The sequence below is a fragment of the Panulirus ornatus genome, chromosome 13, assembly GCF_036320965.1.
Source record: "Panulirus ornatus isolate Po-2019 chromosome 13, ASM3632096v1, whole genome shotgun sequence".
In the NCBI taxonomy this organism is placed as follows: domain Eukaryota; kingdom Metazoa; phylum Arthropoda; class Malacostraca; order Decapoda; family Palinuridae; genus Panulirus; species Panulirus ornatus.
This window is the reverse complement of record NC_092236.1, coordinates 5,909,196-5,927,507: the sequence shown is the minus strand read 5'-3', so window position 1 is coordinate 5,927,507 and position 18,312 is coordinate 5,909,196. Positions and strand designations below refer to the sequence as shown.

Genomic DNA, 18,312 nt, shown 5'->3' with positions numbered 1-18,312 from the left:
CTTAATTTCCCAATGTCCCTGTGTATTGGTGTGTGGCAGCTTTAAATATGGTTGGTAGCCTAAAACCAGTCTGGTAATATCATTACTGCTACTTTCATCAGCATTAGGACCACTGTTATGATTACTGCTATTGTCATCAACAATCAACACATGTACCAAAACAAATTGAATAATAGAGGCAAAATCTATAAAACAAGAACCAACAGGAAGAGTAGCAGAGAATTTCACTCATATAATTGCATTTAGTTGCAAAAAATGTACTTCCTTACCATTATGTTTGCTACCATATAAGAGCATGCAGCCCTTAATGTACATAAACCATAAGAACTGAATATGTTTTTTAATTTACAGACGATCCCTGTCCACTATCTTTTCTGCTCAAAATGCGAAAGAAACATCTTACCAATCCTGTACATGAATATAAAAATGTAATGTGCAGTCTTTTCAACACAATGCTTCTACATGACAAAGGACTCCAACGAGACAGTAAGGGTGATTAAAATTCAAATATGTGGGCAAGCACATACTTGCCCCTCTTTCCAAAACTCTTGCATTCACCTCCCTAACAACCCCATCCATAAACAAATTAAACAACCATGAAGACATCACACACCCCTGCCGTAAACCTACATTCACTGAGAACCAATCACTTTCCTCTCTTCCTACACGTACATATGCCTTACATCCTCGATAATAACCTTTCACTGATTTTCATACTAATGCATTTATTCAAACAGATATCATTCATCTATTTAATATTACCTATAAAGTTAATGCATGGATCTAAAAATTCTCAATGAAAGTGTCCAAAAAAATCATTTCAGAGGCCAGTAACAGAAAAATATTAAATGCAGCTAACCATCCACATAACTTGCCTTCTGATAAGGAAGAATATAAAATAGTCCTGAGGCATCTCGGCAATCCTCCACTTGGTCAGCAATGAAGGGACGTCTCCTCTCACTCTTGGCCTTCATTATGGCATTTGGCATCACCCTAAAAATGGATGAATCACGTGGTTAATATTATAGCCATTGCTGTTATAAATATATCTATCAAAAGAACTTCTTTGTTAAAAAAAATTAATAACATACTGCCTGATACAGGGCTACATTCAATTCTATGACACTGAATTCTTTCTAAAGTGACTAAAGTGACACCTCTACTTAGTATTAACTATTTTCTATGATCTAATAAGAAAATAATCAAAAACCAGTACAAGCAGTCCTCAATATACTTTAGTGTTATGACCAAAAAAATCCAACATGGCAAAATGACACATAATGGGGAAGTTACCCCATACAGAATACTGTGATTAGCTTGAGATACATTCTTGACAAATGTCCAGCACCACCTAACTTACAAAAATCTATATAAAACCCATAACAAATTGTATGTGTAAAATACAAATGAATAAAAGAGATGAAAATTATAATGGACAGGTTGGGATTGCCACATCATATATGTTTTGCCCTTGCCACAGTCTCAATGACATTCTTGACAGTAGTACACACAATAGTAAGATGGTGCACAATTTTGACAGTTCATTCTGTATCTCTACTGTGCTTTATGATATCAACTATCACAGTGAGAGCAGCACTACTACATAACCTTTTGCTAACACAAAAGAACTTTCCACTGGTATTAATTTTCTACTCATGGTTTAAGATAATAAACATACATATGATACAGCATACTGGAGCACAGAGTACTCATGACATACATCCACTACATCACTAAAAGACTAAGAAGGAGGAAGTTGTGGGTACAGAAAATGTAATGTCACGACGCAAGAGACCATCCTCACCCTCCCAGAACCCAGCCAGGATGGGGGTCCAGGTTAGATCAATCCCTTCTGATGTTGCTGTAAAATAACATCAGTGCAAAATCATTTGACACAACATACTTTCCCATATAAACTGATGGCATACGTATAAAATGACATACAGGGGAATAACTTACGTCGGAGACCCTCTGAATTGTAATTCATACATATTTCTTTTCCCAAATGCTCTACTCTCTTTCAAAAATCTATATTGCCAGAAAAGCTTTCCTTACACATCATGCCTCACTTGAAATATTTTTTTTTCCATTCAGTAAATATTACTAAATATACTTTTCCCTCTCAAGCACAATCAGAAATAGAAATTCCATGGCAAATCCAACCATGTTCTCTAAATCCTCCATTTTCAATTACATCCTTAAATGATGTGTTATATTTCAACCAATACCTAGGTTTACAAAATTAAAGTGAACACAATAAAAAAACACATGTTATAATCTACCACACTTAAATCTAACTTAGGAAAACGTATGTAATCAGACGTTCACTAAACGTTCATAGTAATACTTCCTGCAGTAAGGCATCCTGTATCAACCCTAAACACACAAAACTTATCACATTTAGCCAACCACTATATATTGCTCTCAAGAAATTTCAAGGAACGCAGATACCTGTATTATCACATACACGCGAATTAAACCTCATCTAACTATAAACAAGGCACTCAACTTTATATCAAACCAAATTCATGCAATCATTCAACAGTCAAGCGAAGTCTAACCTGACCACCCATGGCCATTAACAACCTCAGCACACGCTAAGAAATTACCTAATACTCTTGAAACTGAATACATATAATAAAATAATGTTACCTTGGTTCATTCTGGTTCGAAAATCCGCCTTTAATAGTGTAAGCCCCGTTGTCAAGGATGAAAACGTTAGCCATGGCCACTTGCAGAAATCTTTGTTTACATTGCTCTTGTTTGTACTGTGGGGCCTCGTTAGGGAGACGGTCTCCCTAAATTTTGTAATAAAGAATATTTCCACTTAATGTTGAATAAGAATAAGAATCTTTTCCACTTGAAATTTAAATAATATTATATATTAAATGTAATAAAGCAAGAAAAATAACTCATAAAGCAACCTCCATATCAAGGGAGAAATAAATCTACGAGCGTATATTCGGTTTAAAAAGACTCACGGGGAAATTGAACATTTTGGGACTTTTGATTAACCTTAAAAATTTATGGTGTTTCAGCAGAAACATTTGATTTCCTTAAAGTGTATCACGGCTTCCTGGGTAATAATGGACGATGAAGGGGAAAAATTGGTCTGAACAGATCGGTAACCCAGAAGTATATCGTATTTACATTATATACCTTTTCTGTCTTATGAAATGAAACCATGTATAATTATGATAATAGAGCAGCTAAAAAATAAACGATATGGGCTTTGATTTGCCCAAGAATGATAACAAACATTCATGTAGAAGGAGCGTGCTTATAAGATAGCGATAACCACCAAAAAACGGGACGTCCTCGTTCATATTGCGCTTTGAGACACTACTTTTATAATGATTTTATTAAAATATAACAGAATAACAGTGTATACCATCCAAATTGCGAGGGAGTCAAGAATAAATTTGTAGTAGTTAGCCCATTAAAAAGAAAACCTCTCTAGTCGACCATAGAAAACACCTTTTTTAAGGCTAACTATATCAAAAGTAATAGATTTTTTTTTTTTCTATCCTATCAATAAAATGTAACCTTTCTTAGCAATGTAACCCCTTTTCTGCCATTATTGCAGAGAGAATTATTCATAATAATGAAATATGATAGTTACAAGACTCATACGATTATATATGATATTCCCAATTAGATCAAAACATGAAACACCTTCAACATGGAATGGCACATAAGGATCCATTTACCGAGTAAAGGAAGCTGGAGGTATAATAACAGAGTCTGCAATAACGTTCTAAACCTGTCTAAAGCGTTCGTTGGAAGTTTTTAATAATGGTAAAATAGATGTGAAAACTGTCAGAATTCTAGTTAAATGAAATCATGGGGAGCACCAAAGACTGAAAAGTTTATTGGTACTTTTGTTTTATAATACTTGTTCGACGTGTTCACCATTGATATCACTTTATTCTTATAACCTGTTTATTCACTCGTGGATGTGTTACTGTATTTCTTAAGAGAATGCTAGTAATGAATAATACAAATTGTCAAAACAGCATCACGTCAAGCTAAATATATTCTTTTCATAAAATGGTAATAACTTTACAGCTTCTCTTGATCACTAGGTAGTTTTCAGGACAGAAAAGTCTCAAAGTATTCATGTACTGCAAAGTCATTGTATTCATGTGAAATATGGCATATTTTTTACGTTAACAGAACCGCAGGTGGATGAACAAAGCATCCATCACACCCACACTGGTTGCCCAGAGCAGGTTTTTGACTGGAGATTCTTTTGATAGATCAGAGGACAAGTTGCAAGAGATGTGAAGAGCAATTATTGTACATTCTGTATCCGAGGAAGATCATGATTAGTACATGTTGTACACAATGGAATGTCTGTAGAAAATGTTAAGAGGTGGGCCCTACAAGACTAGAACTCTTGCCAGACTGTACAAATGGTTTATTAGGCTATTATTATTATTGAATAAATTGTAAATGTTTGTTTGTATTGTACTGTATCTCGAAAGGTAACCAATAAAAAAAATAAAGAAAGCAACTTTTATCATTGACCATGTTCCAGGTTGGAATTTGTGATTTTTTAAAAGTGAATGAAACTGCTCAGTTTTGGTTCAGATAAGTGGTTTTGACCTCTAATTTTAAGACTAATAATGTATGCATTATATGCAGTAACCCATCTTTGTAGGTTGGTTGATTACCTGGCATAGAGTCCCATGGATATCACCATTGTTGTCTGAACTTCTACCACTGTCAGTTCTCAGACGTTGGGAAACAAAAGTATTGGACGTGGAAATTTCCCAAGTAAAGGCCTTTCCCTTCAACTGCCCTGTCACTTTTTTTCCAATCTGAAAAGAAAAAATAAATTAGTGTATTACATTGTACTCTATATTCACTCGATCTGAAAGTAGAGAGGGTTTAGAATTCTCTCTTCCCCCACACTGCTTCCTCGCCCTTATTGATCCCATACCCAAGTCCTCTAATTCCCGTCTCCCACTCCCAAACCCGACCTGCACCCAATCCTCCCACCTTTCACCCAACATCCCATGTTCTCCCTACCTCTTGACATAAGACCTCTTCCAGATCACTCTATAAACGACGTGGAGGCACCATCGCTTATGGCAGCACTTCCCGTTCTCATGCAACTCGCTCACAACACATCTCTTTTGTGCTCCTTGAGTAAATTTAGGTTTACATCACCTTCTCCTTAGTTTCTTTATTATTCTTGTGTGTTCTTTCATTTCATAAATAGAAACAATGCTTAGTGTAACTATGAATTATGTCGATGTTTGGGAAACCTACTTGGTGAAACCTGGATTAAATTATACTGTCTTTGATTGTCTACAAGCCTTTTACTTTTTTATCAAACATTGTTCAACTTGTTCACTTTAAGACAACGTAAGTAAACTGGATGGCATACACTAAGTTATTCTAATATATTTTACTAATTTCGGGATATTATGACACATTTCGGGGATTCGTAACATCCTATCCATGCTCCCGAAATTACTTAAAAACATTGCAATATGATTCTAATAATAGCATCTATTTTCAGAAAATTAATAATAAAAAATAATATGGTATTATTGACGAAGGTCTTTGATTTCTTGATGACTCATTGAAAGTAAACATACAAGATATCTCATGCTTATGTACAAACAGAGGTGCAAATCAGCTGAGCGTGCGTTCAACGTGATTGACAGAAGTAGTGGAACTCACGATAAGTAACATTAAAACTAGAATAGGGGTGACTAAATGATAATCAGTAACGTTCTGTCTGCAGGTAAACTTACCAAAAAGGTTGCATAAAGCTAGCAAAACGGGAAGAATTACTTCATAATACAAAAGGTAATATGTTAAGACACACCACATTTTAGATTGTAGTATCTAATAAAATCTCTTATGCAGTTGTGGTATTTGTTGTGGAAATTAAATTGAGAATAGGAAACTTGATTAAGATTGTTTTTATCGTACAATAAGAAATAACCAGATAGTAGGGAGGGCTACGAAGATTAGGGAAAATGTTAACAAATTTAGGGCAAACACAGAAACAGTGAAAGCTTTCCCCAACATCATGTAAGAGTCCATATTTACCATAACTTTTAATAGAATAGTTGGAAACAATTGATGATATTTTTTTCCACCATATGATAAGGAATGTGCTAAAGAATATTCCTTGAGAGAGGTTTCACGTGATGAGACGAAACAAACACCTATATTACACAAAAATTAGATTTGTACACACCACAGTGAAAGAATATATAAGCTCTTCACCCAAAACCTAAATAAAAAACACGAAAAGCGGATGCAAACACTAGAAAAATTGGATGAAAAAGGCTGCTTACAAAAATTATAGGTATCATAGGACCATAATGATGGCATGTTTATCACAAAACATCTTTGTATGAGGTAACAGATGGCTGACAGGAGAAGTTAGATGAGGTTTTCATAAATTCTGTTGACATCTAGACGTGTTTCACTGTTGCCTTTGGTAGTTCATATCCCTTCCTGCTTTGAACTAATCCAAAGTTGTGAAATAAGACACCCTAATAATCTTTCCTTGGTCTTCATTAAAAGCATCTCCACAACAGATCCTAACATTGTATGAGAAATTGTGGGCATCAAGGAGACACAGTTATTAGTGTGCTCTTTATTGCCATTAACTGTATGCATTACTCTAGTAGTGTTAGTAGTAATTTACTTGTCATTTGCTGCTTTCTTATCCATAATTTGTAGGCCCTGCCTTTTTTTCTTGAATTTATACTAATGACTTAAATGATATCAGTAATTATGCAGCATTAAAGTAAATTTCGGTACATCAGCCTCTTATCCAAATATTCTTAGGTTTATATAATCTTATATATGTGTCTACCTCGCAAATGCGGGAGACAGCGACAAAGCAAAAAAAAAAATATATATATATATATATATATATATATATATATATATATATATATATATATGTGTGGAAGTCGAGAACATTATCTCGGAAAGCAAAAATGGGTATGTTTGAAGGAATAGTGGTTCCAACAATGTTGTATGGTTGCGAGGCGTGGGCTATGGATAGAGTTGTGCGCAGGAGGATGGATGTGCTGGAAATGAGATGTTTGAGGACAATGTGTGGTGTGAGGTGGTTTGATCGAGTAAGTAACGTAAGGGTAAGAGAGATGTGTGGAAATAAAAAGAGCGTGGTTGAGAGAGCAGAAGAGGGTGTTTTGAAATGGTTTGGGCACATGGAGAGAATGAGTGAGGAAAGATTGACCAAGAGGATATATGTGTCGGAGGTGGAGGGAACGAGGAGAAGAGGGAGACCAAATTGGAGGTGGAAAGATGGAGTGAAAAAGATTTTGTGTGATCGGGGCCTGAACATGCAGGAGGGTGAAAGGAGGGCAAGGAATAGAGTGAATTGGAGCGATGTGGTATACAGGGGTTGACGTGCTGTCAGTGGATTGAATCAAGGCATGTGAAGCGTCTGGGGTAAACCATGGAAAGCTGTGTAGGTATGTATATTTGCGTGTGTGGACGTGTGTATGTACGTGTGTATGGGGGTTGGGCCATTTCTTTCGTCTGTTTCCTCGCGCTACCTCGCAAACGCGGGAGACAGCGACAAAGTATAAAAAAAAAAAAAAAAATATATATATATATATATATATATATATATATATATATATATATATATATATATATATATATATATATATATATATATTCTTTCATACTATTCGCCATTTCCCGCATTAGCGAGGTAGCGTTAAGAACAGGGGACTGGGCCTTTGAGGGAATATCCTCACCTGGCCCCCTTCTCTGTTCCTTCTTTTGGAAAATTAAAAAAAAACGAGAGGGGAGGATTTCCAGCCACCCGCTCCCTCCCCTTTTAGTCGCCTTCTACGACACGCAGGGAATACGTGGGAAGTATTCTTAATCCCCTATCCCCAGGGATATATATATATATATATATATATATATATATATATTAGTCACTGGAAACAACATTTTACTCTAGAGTATTGAAGTCTGAATGTTCATGCAATAACATTATTTCTTCCCTTGTAGGTTGAGAGAATGGCAGCTGCAGATAAAGCAAATATTATTGAACAAAGGTACTGTAGAATACTGTTAAATTACTTTTCTGGTTTGTCATTAAAACTTCCTGAAAATAGAGCCCTTCCTCCTCAGAGTAGTAACCACTGCTCTTCATATCAGTTCAACTAATTAATGCAGATTCTCTGTAAAATGACTGCATCTTACTGAGCTAATTAATGCAGATTCTCTGTACAATGACAGCATCTTACCTGGATTTTAAGAGTAGTTGTCACTATAGCAGAACTAAATTTTCTTTGTGAATTAACTTTTCTAAACAAAGTAGTGTAAGTTCTATATGTGGTTTTAGCTTAATATATCTGTTGAAAATAATCATAGTGTTTGTACTTTGAGAATCAGTCCCTTTGAGTCAGGAGTTAGTTCTTTGTGACATGTTGGGTCATCTTTCTACATGTATTTTGAATAGTTCATGGTACTACTGAAATTAATCTATATTCATGTGAAACCAGGTCTTTCAAACTGAAAATAGTTTCCTCTGTCTCTACTGTTTTTCTTTTGAATGAAGATTGACTCTTCAACCTGTTTAAGACTAGTGTCCATGTTTATGCAAACAAACCCCATCTCTCTTTTAAAATCAGTGTCATAGAATTTGCTTTTTATGATAGCAGGTTTTATGAAACACAACTAAACAGTTATAATTACATTTTAAGTGTTTGTCACCTGGACATTCAAATTTTCTATTGAACCACAGGATTTACCTCTGCTAACGGATTTGTGCACGATAACAAGTTGTCCAAGAGGGTGCTCATGGCTCTTAAATCCACCTAGATTCTCCATATTCGCAACTGTAATTGAGCTCGAGTCACTGTCCATAAAAAATATTGTTTACCACCCACATATATTCAAAAGCAATGCAGTGCTAAGATTTACTGAGGGTACAAGCATATGATGCTTTTAGGGTGAAACCATCGTACATATGTTACTGAGACAAGTGTTTCTACCTGTGAGCAACAGCAACCAGCCTCAGAGTGCCTCAGGTTATCTTGGGGGGAGATGTTCTTTCTTTGCTCCCTCTGGCTGTCACTCCATTTTGGAAATTTTGCTTCTGGTCACTGTATTTCTTCCACCTGCCCTTCAAGATGGCTGGCTCATAGCATTCTAAGGAGGAGAAAACCCGAATTTTCGTCTGGAAGCAAGAAAATGTGGGTACACATGAGATTTATAGGCACTGTGGGTGCTCAGAACACAATCAGGCAGCTGCCTCCTACAACACTTCATCAGTGCCTCACCTCATACATAAAACTAGAATACTTCAGAAGCCCTGCCAGTTCCATGCCCAGATGTTTACAGATGGTAATCAAGGCAAAAGTAGAGATGACAGTACTAAAATGTTTGTGCCATTGCCTTTGAAAATGTATGGGAGGCACTTTTTTTTTCTCAGATGCTATACTCTGCATATTTCTGTTAGTATTTTTTTATGCCATCTCTCCATCCATGTATGTACTCTTTGTTAGATGCAGAATTATTTAATTTTAGTTTAGTTTAGTTTTGATAACCTTTTGAGTCTATATTATATCAATTCCTCAACCATAATTCTTTTGCAGAGTAATTCAGTTATGTGGAGAATTCAAACAAGGGATAACTTACCAGATTATCCAGAACGATATGCCTGAATTGAAGCTCTCAGAGATTGTCACCGTCATCAATAGACTGTTAGCAAATGTAAGTGAAAGTGATGTCTTCACCTTTTGTTTTTAGTTTGTTTTTCTTTTGTTTTTTTACTTGAAATTCCTTTCCTTGTTTTCATACCAGCTCAGAGTATGCAGAATCTTCCCAAAATATTTCGGTCTCTTCCTTTTCGTATACAAGGATGATCACCTAGCAACACTGTAGAAAACATTTAAAGAATTTGGCTTGAATTTGTGTTTTCATTGGACTGAATTAGCAGTCACGGTTTACCAGAAGATGAATCAGGGTATTAATGGAAAGATTTGCGTTGTTTCAGGAAGTGAGTAAACTATTAGACATGGAAATATACAGGTAAAAAACTTTTTCTTTTAGGGGGAATATAAAGTAGCAGTATTCATATATTCTGAAATTTAAGAATGGATAAAGATCATCTTTGGATTTGCTTCATGTATGTAGCCAAAAGAAAAAATTTAAGAGAAAAATATTTCTGTGACAGTCATTTTAATTCTCTTTAAGGCATTGAACTTTATGGACAACTGAAACCAGCAAGTATGCCGTTTGTAAAGAGTATTTTTAGTACCTAATGTGCAAGCAATTTTGTCTGCAGGACAATTTTTATTTGATATTTACTTTCAGTCACTTATTAATCTTTGCTTTTTACTTAATTGTGCTAGCAATTAATCACCTGAATATCATCAGAGTCGTATTGATATGCTGAAGAAAAATGAGGATGAATTAGTGTTCAAGTTGCGTGACCCGGGCAGCCTACATCGGATCAAGGGGGCTGAACCAGAAGAACAGGTTAGATGGCTTTTCATTAGACTTTACCAAGTTATTAGTTTTGAAGTAAATCCTTTTCAATTGGCATCTTGTGATTCAGCAAATTAAAATATTACCTCCACTCGCTTATTATGATACTTAGATAAGTGTAACATGAAGTGGTTGTTACCTTATATCAAGTGGAAATTAAAGTGAGAATTTTAGAGGGAGTAAGCAGTAATATAAGGAATTTTAAGATACTTTTACCATCATAAAAGAGGCAAGAAAAATTGATTAGAAGTGCCTCTTTGAGGTGGATGATTTAGATAAACTTCAGTTGAAGACCTAAGGTCATGTGTATGAAAGTTTATCAGTTCTTGAATTTGCAAGCATATAGGTAGAACATGATGGGATTGAACAAGACTATGAATCTCTGTTATACAGCAAGAAGAAACTTTTGGGATATAGGTAAATATATCTTTACATTCTCTTCCATTGCAATTATTTTACTATTGCTCCTTTCGTTTTTCCTTGTCTAGGTTGTATACAAGATAATAGAAGAGTGTGGAACACAAGGAATCTGGGCTCGAGAAATCCGTGCTAAGAGTAACCTCCATCTCAACACAGTAGAGAAAGTCCTACGAAAACTTGAGAGCAAGAAACTAATCAAGAGTTTTAATTCTGTTGCTGTAAGTTCAAAGAAGATTTGAAGTTCCTTTGGTTTTGTAACATCAGTGAATTACTTTTATTATTTATATTTTATTTTATTTAATTTTGCTTTGTCGGTGTCTCCCGCGTTTGCGAGGTAGCGCAAGGAAACAGACAAAAGAAATGGCCCAACCCACCCCCATACACATGTATATACATACACGTTCACACACGCAAATATACATACCCATACATCTCAATGTACACATATATATACACACACAGACACATACATATATACACATGCACACAATTCACACTGTCTTATAAGTATTATTATACTTAATTGCTGTTTCCCACGTCATCGAGGTAGCGCATGAAAAACAGACGAAGAATGGCCCAACCTCCCACATACATATATATATACATAAACGCCCATACACACATATAAATTTCAACGTATACATACATATACACATACAAGACATATACACATGTACATATTCATACTTGCTGCCTTCATCCATCCCTGTCACCACCCTGCCTCACATGAAATAGCATCTCCCTCCCTCCAGCAAGGTAGCACCAGGAAAAGACAAAAAAGGCCACATTCATTCACACTCAGTCTCTAGCTGTCATGTGTAATAAATTGTAGATAATGAAAAATAAATCTTTGTAATACTATCTTTCCTTATGTTGAGATATCAGCTTTTCTTCCAGATTACGGGTAGTAGTCTTAAGAGTCTACTAAGTTAGGAGAGAACCTACTTTGAGGAACAAGAGATATGATGCAAGTTCACACATGCTGCCATGACAGACTTCCTTCCTACCTTTCACCACTCTTACTTGCAGAGTCTGATGTGGAGTTAGATGTCAACTGCCTTGCTAGCAGCCAGATGGCATTTTTATGAGGCAGGAAATTGGAACTGAGTATAAAGTAAACTTTAAGCCTTCTGACCACAACTTTCCTCAAAGGCCCAGAGAACAGGCACAAAAGGGCATTAGCATTAATCAAAAAATTTCCAACGAGCATTATCCATTATGTACAGTTGAGACTCAAGGTTTTCTTGGTATCACAAAAAATTACTTATATGTATGTTCTTCAAGTCTCCTTTAAATCATTTTCATCAAGATAGTTTCGTGGTTGATCAGAAGTCAGTTCTCCTTTTCACTACCAGGTTTGTTAATCACAGGCCATAATGTAAAGATAGTGCCGTCTGCCTTGGCTTTCATAAGAAACCCCATGTTAGATAAGACTAGCAAAAGGGATCCTTGGCCTATAACAAACGGTAAAGTGACAGCTCACACTGGTGGCATTACTAGCTGTCTCATCAGGGTCAGGTAGAGTGATGGCTAAAACATCTATGGTGGGATAATGGTTCAGTCTTATCAGCGTCTGGTACAGTGATGACTGAAAGCTCTGAGGGGGCCCTGGCTTAGTCTTATTAGGGTCTGGTATAGTGATGGCTCATACAGCTCTGGCAGGGGTACTGACTTGGTCTCATCAGGGTCTGGAAAAGTGACAATAATACTTCCCTTTAGTCCTGGTTAACCTTCCTTGTGTGACTGAATATGCTTCTGTATAAAAAAAAATCTACTGGAGTGGGAGTCAGTTGTCATTAAGAGTAGGTCCTTTTTCAATTTTCCTGAAGTCCCTCCTCTTTTGTGTGAGCATGCTCATGGATGCTAACAGAAACATATCTTGTAGAGAAATTAGATGTAGAAGGATGTAAACTATTTCTCTACCATAGGCAGAGCTCTGTGAGCACTAGTTTATTTTACTTTCCCTCTTTTTCCTGTCTTTCCTTTTTGAAAAGTTATTTCTGACTTCAGGACAATAACAAGTCCAAGGCACAATCATCAGCAGTTAGTAAATGAATACAGGAGAGAGGTAGCTTGGTCCCACTTCATCTTTGGAACCTCTGTCATGTCCCATAATATCTCTGAGTCCTGTGAATGAGCATCTACCAGCTATGTCTTATGATGGTTGAAGGGGTAAATCCTCATGGAAGCACCTCATTTTGAGAATAAATCATTGTTTCATCCAATAGACCATCAAATATGTTCTCTTTCAGATACTCTCAGGCCCCTGTTTATGGTAGCGATTTTTTTTCCTTTCAAAACTTACAATTTGTGCTAGAATCCATAATTATCTCTTCACCCTTGTAACTTTTATGAAAATTCATGCTGTGTGTAAGAATCACGTACAATTGCACAATGCCTTTTTTTTATTATAATGTATATATGTATTTATTCATAATAGCTCCAGGACCTGTTTTTAAGAAAGTGTCCTTATGTTACCTAGGACTTCCTATTTAGAGGCTTTTCTAGCTCAAGGCTATGTTACTTTTGGTAGTATGAAACATTTTTTTTTTTAAGTTATATTCTCTGCAGATTGGGGCCACATCTGTTGCAGTTTAGTAGTAAGCTTCAAGAGAATCATAAAGTAAACAGGACATTTATGTCACCATCAAGATGTAAAGGTATAGATGCTGTAACCAATTGATTTCTCTCATACTGAACATTGAAGCATCAGAATATGTCATATGCTTTCCTCTTTATAGGCACCCAAGAAAAAAACTTACCTACTGTACAACCTTGAGCCAGACCGCTCATTGACTGGTGGAGCATGGTACTCTGATCAACACTTTGACTCTGAATTTGTTGATATATTAAACCAGCAATGCTGGAGGTAAGTATCACATCAGCTAGTAACTTCCCATATACAATGTATTTGTATTCATCTCTGTACTTCAGATGTATGCATTAAGCAAAGCAGAAATAGTTGTAAAGTTGATTACAGTGTAAAGTCTAGTAGAGTGAATTTTCTTTTGGTTATTTTCCTTCCTCCAGTCAAAGAATGATGTGTTGGTTATACTTTCAAAAAAATTTGCAAATTCACAATAATTTCTTTCAAAATGTCTATATTTTGAATTTGATTAAATAGTATGAACAAGGATATTAATGTCATTATTTACTTTTTGTCATCAGGACAGAAGAACACAGCTTTAAAATAAAAAATTTTACTGAGAATAAGATAAAGCACTTCAGATATGAAACATACAGTAAATCATCAAAAACATCAAAAATAATGGAGATTTTCTAATGCCAATTCTAAGATCTTACAGCTTGGAATAATGTATGACTCTAAGGAGTAAACAGATTACATCATTGTTTAGGTTAAGTGTGATTTTCCTCAGATCAGTGTCTCATCAATACTTGAATAACAAAACTTAGAGATCTTAATGTAGGGAACACATACGAACTGTAAGGTCACTGAAATATCCACTGTTGAATTAAGTTAGACTGGTTGCTTCAGGTCATAGTCAGCAGGCTCTTTTTTAAAGTTTCATGGTATTTTCCTGCAGGAGGTCCCACCAGACCATCATCTTTTGTAATGTCATATATGTTATAGGGCTCTAAAATGTTGAAGTTGATTCCACATTTTTTTGGAATAAGATATATTTTTTTGTAAGTAAAAGACTGAGTGAAATTGTTGATTCTCTTGTCATAGTTTCAAGGAAGAGAAAGTGAACCTTTTTGGTGTCCTTTTCTTGGTATTGATGTACGAACCCTATTTTATGCTTTGTTTGATTTTTCAAAATAGATCCTGTCTGCTTGCCATTTATTTTCTGATCCTCTCTTTCCCCCTCCTAGATTCCATTTTATGTAGTATGCTTATTCAATGAATTTTGATACCATACTGTTGAAAGGGAGAAGCTTGAACCTTACATTGAATGTGCTGGGATGCTAATAACATTCAAGACAGTTTTTAAAATCTTTCACTACTCTACATGCTTTGTCTTAGCACAACTTTAGCTTTATTGCTGCAATTATGTGTGGTGATTACTTTTACAGTACCATGTCATATACTTCTTTGTTCCTTTCACTTCATCAGTGTACTTCTAGTGTTCCATGAATTCTTCTGTCTGTCTCGTCAATATAACAAGTTGCACCATGTTTTTATATCCATTGATTGCAAAAGAGAATATCTTTTCTAATATTTCCCTCCACAGATTTCTAGAACAAAGAACAGTACGTGCAAGACAAGTAGCTGGTGGTCCAATAGCTGTTCGAAACGCGTCATATGTTGCATCCAAGGAGGTTTTGAAACATATTACTGAGCTAGGCATAACAAAGGTATAGTTACCATGATGATGTAGATCTTATATCATGTGGTTTTCTCATTGCAAATCAGTTGTCTGAAAAAAGATTAGAAGCCCTTAATTGGAATATCAGATTGCTTTTTTTTTTTTTGTAGATTATCCTCAGAGCCATCTTGTATCCGGTTTGCTTGTAGAATGGCTTACTCTTCTTGTGAAATATTGCCAATTTTCTGATAGCAAAACATTCATATAATCTTGTTTCCCTAATTAAAAAAAACTGGTTGTTGTGAATGTCTTTGGGTTGGGATAAGTAGTTGATTGGTTGGCCTCCATCACCCATGGAAGCATTACTGTGGTATAGGAAGCAAAATTTTCAAATTTTTTCTTTCTACATGTGGCATTCTTTATCCTTTATTTTACTTATTTCCTCTCAATAAACAATATGTAGTCCATTATGTACTTATTTTCTCTCAATAAATAATATGTAGTCTATTTTTAAGTTTTAGCACCTGTCAGACATTGCTATCATTCGAGAGATTCTGATCTCTTCAGGGTACCCTATTCTTTCATGTAGATTGAAGTATTAGAATGTGGTATTTTTTTCTGAAGTATTAGAATGTGGTATTTTTTTCTGAAGTTCATTCAGGAATTATTGCTTAGGCTTTGATACTACTATTTTATTATTGAAGGTCACATCATCAGTTATTGCCTTTCGTCTTGTGGGATATAGTTCTCTAATTTATAGTATGTGTATCTTAAGGTACACTTTGCCTGTTTGTGATGTCATGGAAATTGGAATATCAGATAATCCTTGATGGGCTCAGATAACACTCTTTCAGAATCGAAATTTTTTTTTTTTTTCTATGACAGGTAGAGCTGAGCATGGAGGACATTGAAACCATCTTAGAGACACTTGTATTTGATGGGAAAGTAGAACGATCATTAGCAACTGAAGGAGCCCAGGGAGTAAGGCTATACCGTGCTGTCACATCTTTTTTACCCACACCCAGCCTCATGACTGTTCCTTGTGGTGTATGTCCAGTAAGTTGTATTTTAATGTTCTTTTTTTTTATTTCTCTTATAAGGCAAATTTGTCAATATTCGGGAATCCATCAAATGGAGAGGTAACAGTCATATGAAGAGAAAACTTATACCTAATTGGTAATTATGCATGCAAGGTATGATGTAGGCTGTCACCATCTTCTGGCACACTGTCAATATATCATTTATTGCACACCATCTTTTGGCACACAAAATCAATATACTGTTTATTGCACAGTGTATTAGTAGTTGGAACAAATACTTTTTATTTTGAGGAAGTTTATTTTTTCCACATGATACATTTTCCAAATGACTTCCATGGATTGAGGCTAAGAGATGTTATATCGAAAACTTGCCCTTTCAAGGCTCACATATTAATCTTGTGCAACTTGTGAGCCACTGTCTTTCTCTCTTTAGTTTTAGGGTTGTGTAGCTTAGAGTTTTCCAAACATGGATGTCTAATATTTCGAAAATTAATTTCTTCAGAGATTGCTTTACCACTCTATTTTTAAAATGCTTACTAAGCTACTTTCCCATTTCATAATTTTATGTAAACCTTTTGTTCTAAGACAGTCCCCTTTTACTTTTGTTTATAACTGAAGTGTAGACTTTTGTCTCAGAATATTTCAAGAAGTAAACTACTCATTGCTAACCAAAAATTGATATATGTAAATTTTGATGTGATTAAAGGAATATAAAGCATGATATTTCTGAATTAACCACAACAAATTACCAAGCTATCAGTATGCTGCAAACTCTTTTAGCTGTTTCCTATCACTTCACTTTTTTCCTTTTCTCATTGTAATGGTCCTTCCTTTACTTTTCTAGTTTAACATTCTCTTGTCACTGTAACTATGAAATTTTGATTTAAACGTAATCCTCTCATTACAGCTCATCAATGAGTGTGATGACGTAGGCAATGTCACACCAGTTAAGTGCAGGTACATGAAGGAATGGTTAGAGTGGTGAATGCCTGTCAACACTTCTGATTCCCGTAAGCAGTATAAAATATAATAGTCTTTTTGTGTTGCTGCCTGTGTTTATAGAACAAAATTGTTTCCATTCGTTTATGTTATGGATTTAAGATGGCATCAGTTTCATTGCTAATATATTCTTTATTATAAAGATTCATTAGATTATGTATTTATTATTTTAATGTGAAAAGGAAATTAGATATTAAATAAGTATATATGAGAGTGACTGTTAATTGATGAAATGAATATCTGAGCTTTTGTAACAGTATTGCTATTCTTGTGTATTATAATGTTTTATATCAGCATTGCATTTTATATCCTAATTTTTTTTCTCAACGCTGGTGTATAACTGTTGTACCTATTTGTCAAAATTATTAAGGGCATTTGTAATTATATCAACATATACACATATAAATAAACATATATAGACATGTACAAATTCATGCTTGCCTTCATCCATTCCTGGCGCCACCTTACTCCAAAGGGAACAGCATCGCTACCCTCTTTTTCATCGAGGTATCGCCTGGAAAAAGCTAAGAATGTATAAAAAAAAAAAAGGCCACAATCATTCACACTCAGTCTTTATCTGTTATGTGTTTACCAAATGGCGTCCTGACTACATCTCTTCGTTGCATACCAACTGTTATATTTTTTTTCTTTTTCTCCCCTGATGATGTGATTATTACACGAAAATGCGCTTGGGAACTTCTCGTGTTTCATTTTCCCGTGGACTCATAGGAATATATTATACATTTCTTTTTCTTTCATACATTCGCCATTTCCCGCTTTCAGCGAGCTAGTGTTTTATATATATATATATATATATATATATATATATATATTTTTTTTTTTTTTTTTGCTTTGTCGCTGTCTCCCGCGTTTGCGAGGTAGCGCAAGGAAACAGACGAAAGAAATGGCCCAACCCACCCCCATACACATGTATATACATACGTCCACACACGCAAATATACATACCTACACAGCTTTCCATGGTTTACCCCAGACGCTTCACATGCCTTGATTCAATCCACTGCCAGCACGTCAACCCCCGGTATACCACATCGCTCCAAATCACTCTA

At 35.3% G+C, this 18,312-nt stretch overlaps 2 protein-coding genes across 4 annotated transcripts in view; one reads left to right on the top strand and one right to left on the bottom strand.

Annotated features, from left to right (window-relative positions):
- The window catches only part of Arp6 (Actin-related protein 6), a 106,931-nt gene that overhangs the window by 13,681 nt on the left and 74,938 nt on the right, over positions 1–18,312 (bottom strand). The window contains exons 2-3 of one of the 2 annotated variants that reach the window (XM_071668522.1): positions 4,677–4,823; positions 876–993 (exon numbers count right to left, since the gene is read on the bottom strand). In XM_071668522.1, coding sequence (XP_071524623.1) covers positions 876–993; positions 4,677–4,705 — 147 coding nt within the window. In that variant the 5' untranslated portion in view covers positions 4,706–4,823. Of the gene's footprint in view, positions 1–875; positions 994–2,652; positions 2,813–4,676; positions 4,824–18,312 lie in introns of those variants that run through there. The other variant, XM_071668521.1, reaches the window with a different exon arrangement.
- Positions 5,642–17,536, top strand: Polr3F (RNA polymerase III subunit F). Of its 2 annotated transcripts, XM_071668519.1 has the most exons (9): positions 5,642–5,823; positions 8,029–8,075; positions 9,621–9,738; positions 10,405–10,506; positions 11,004–11,153; positions 13,677–13,804; positions 15,129–15,252; positions 16,089–16,259; positions 17,151–17,536. In XM_071668519.1, exons 2-9 carry the CDS (start codon positions 8,038–8,040, stop codon positions 17,226–17,228), a joined length of 909 nt encoding a protein of 302 aa, XP_071524620.1. In that variant the 5' UTR covers positions 5,642–5,823; positions 8,029–8,037; the 3' UTR covers positions 17,229–17,536. The 2 variants fall into 2 exon arrangements, with proteins under 2 accessions (XP_071524620.1, XP_071524621.1); XM_071668520.1 differs by lacking the exon at positions 8,029–8,075 and having other exon boundaries at positions 5,683–5,823; positions 17,151–17,371.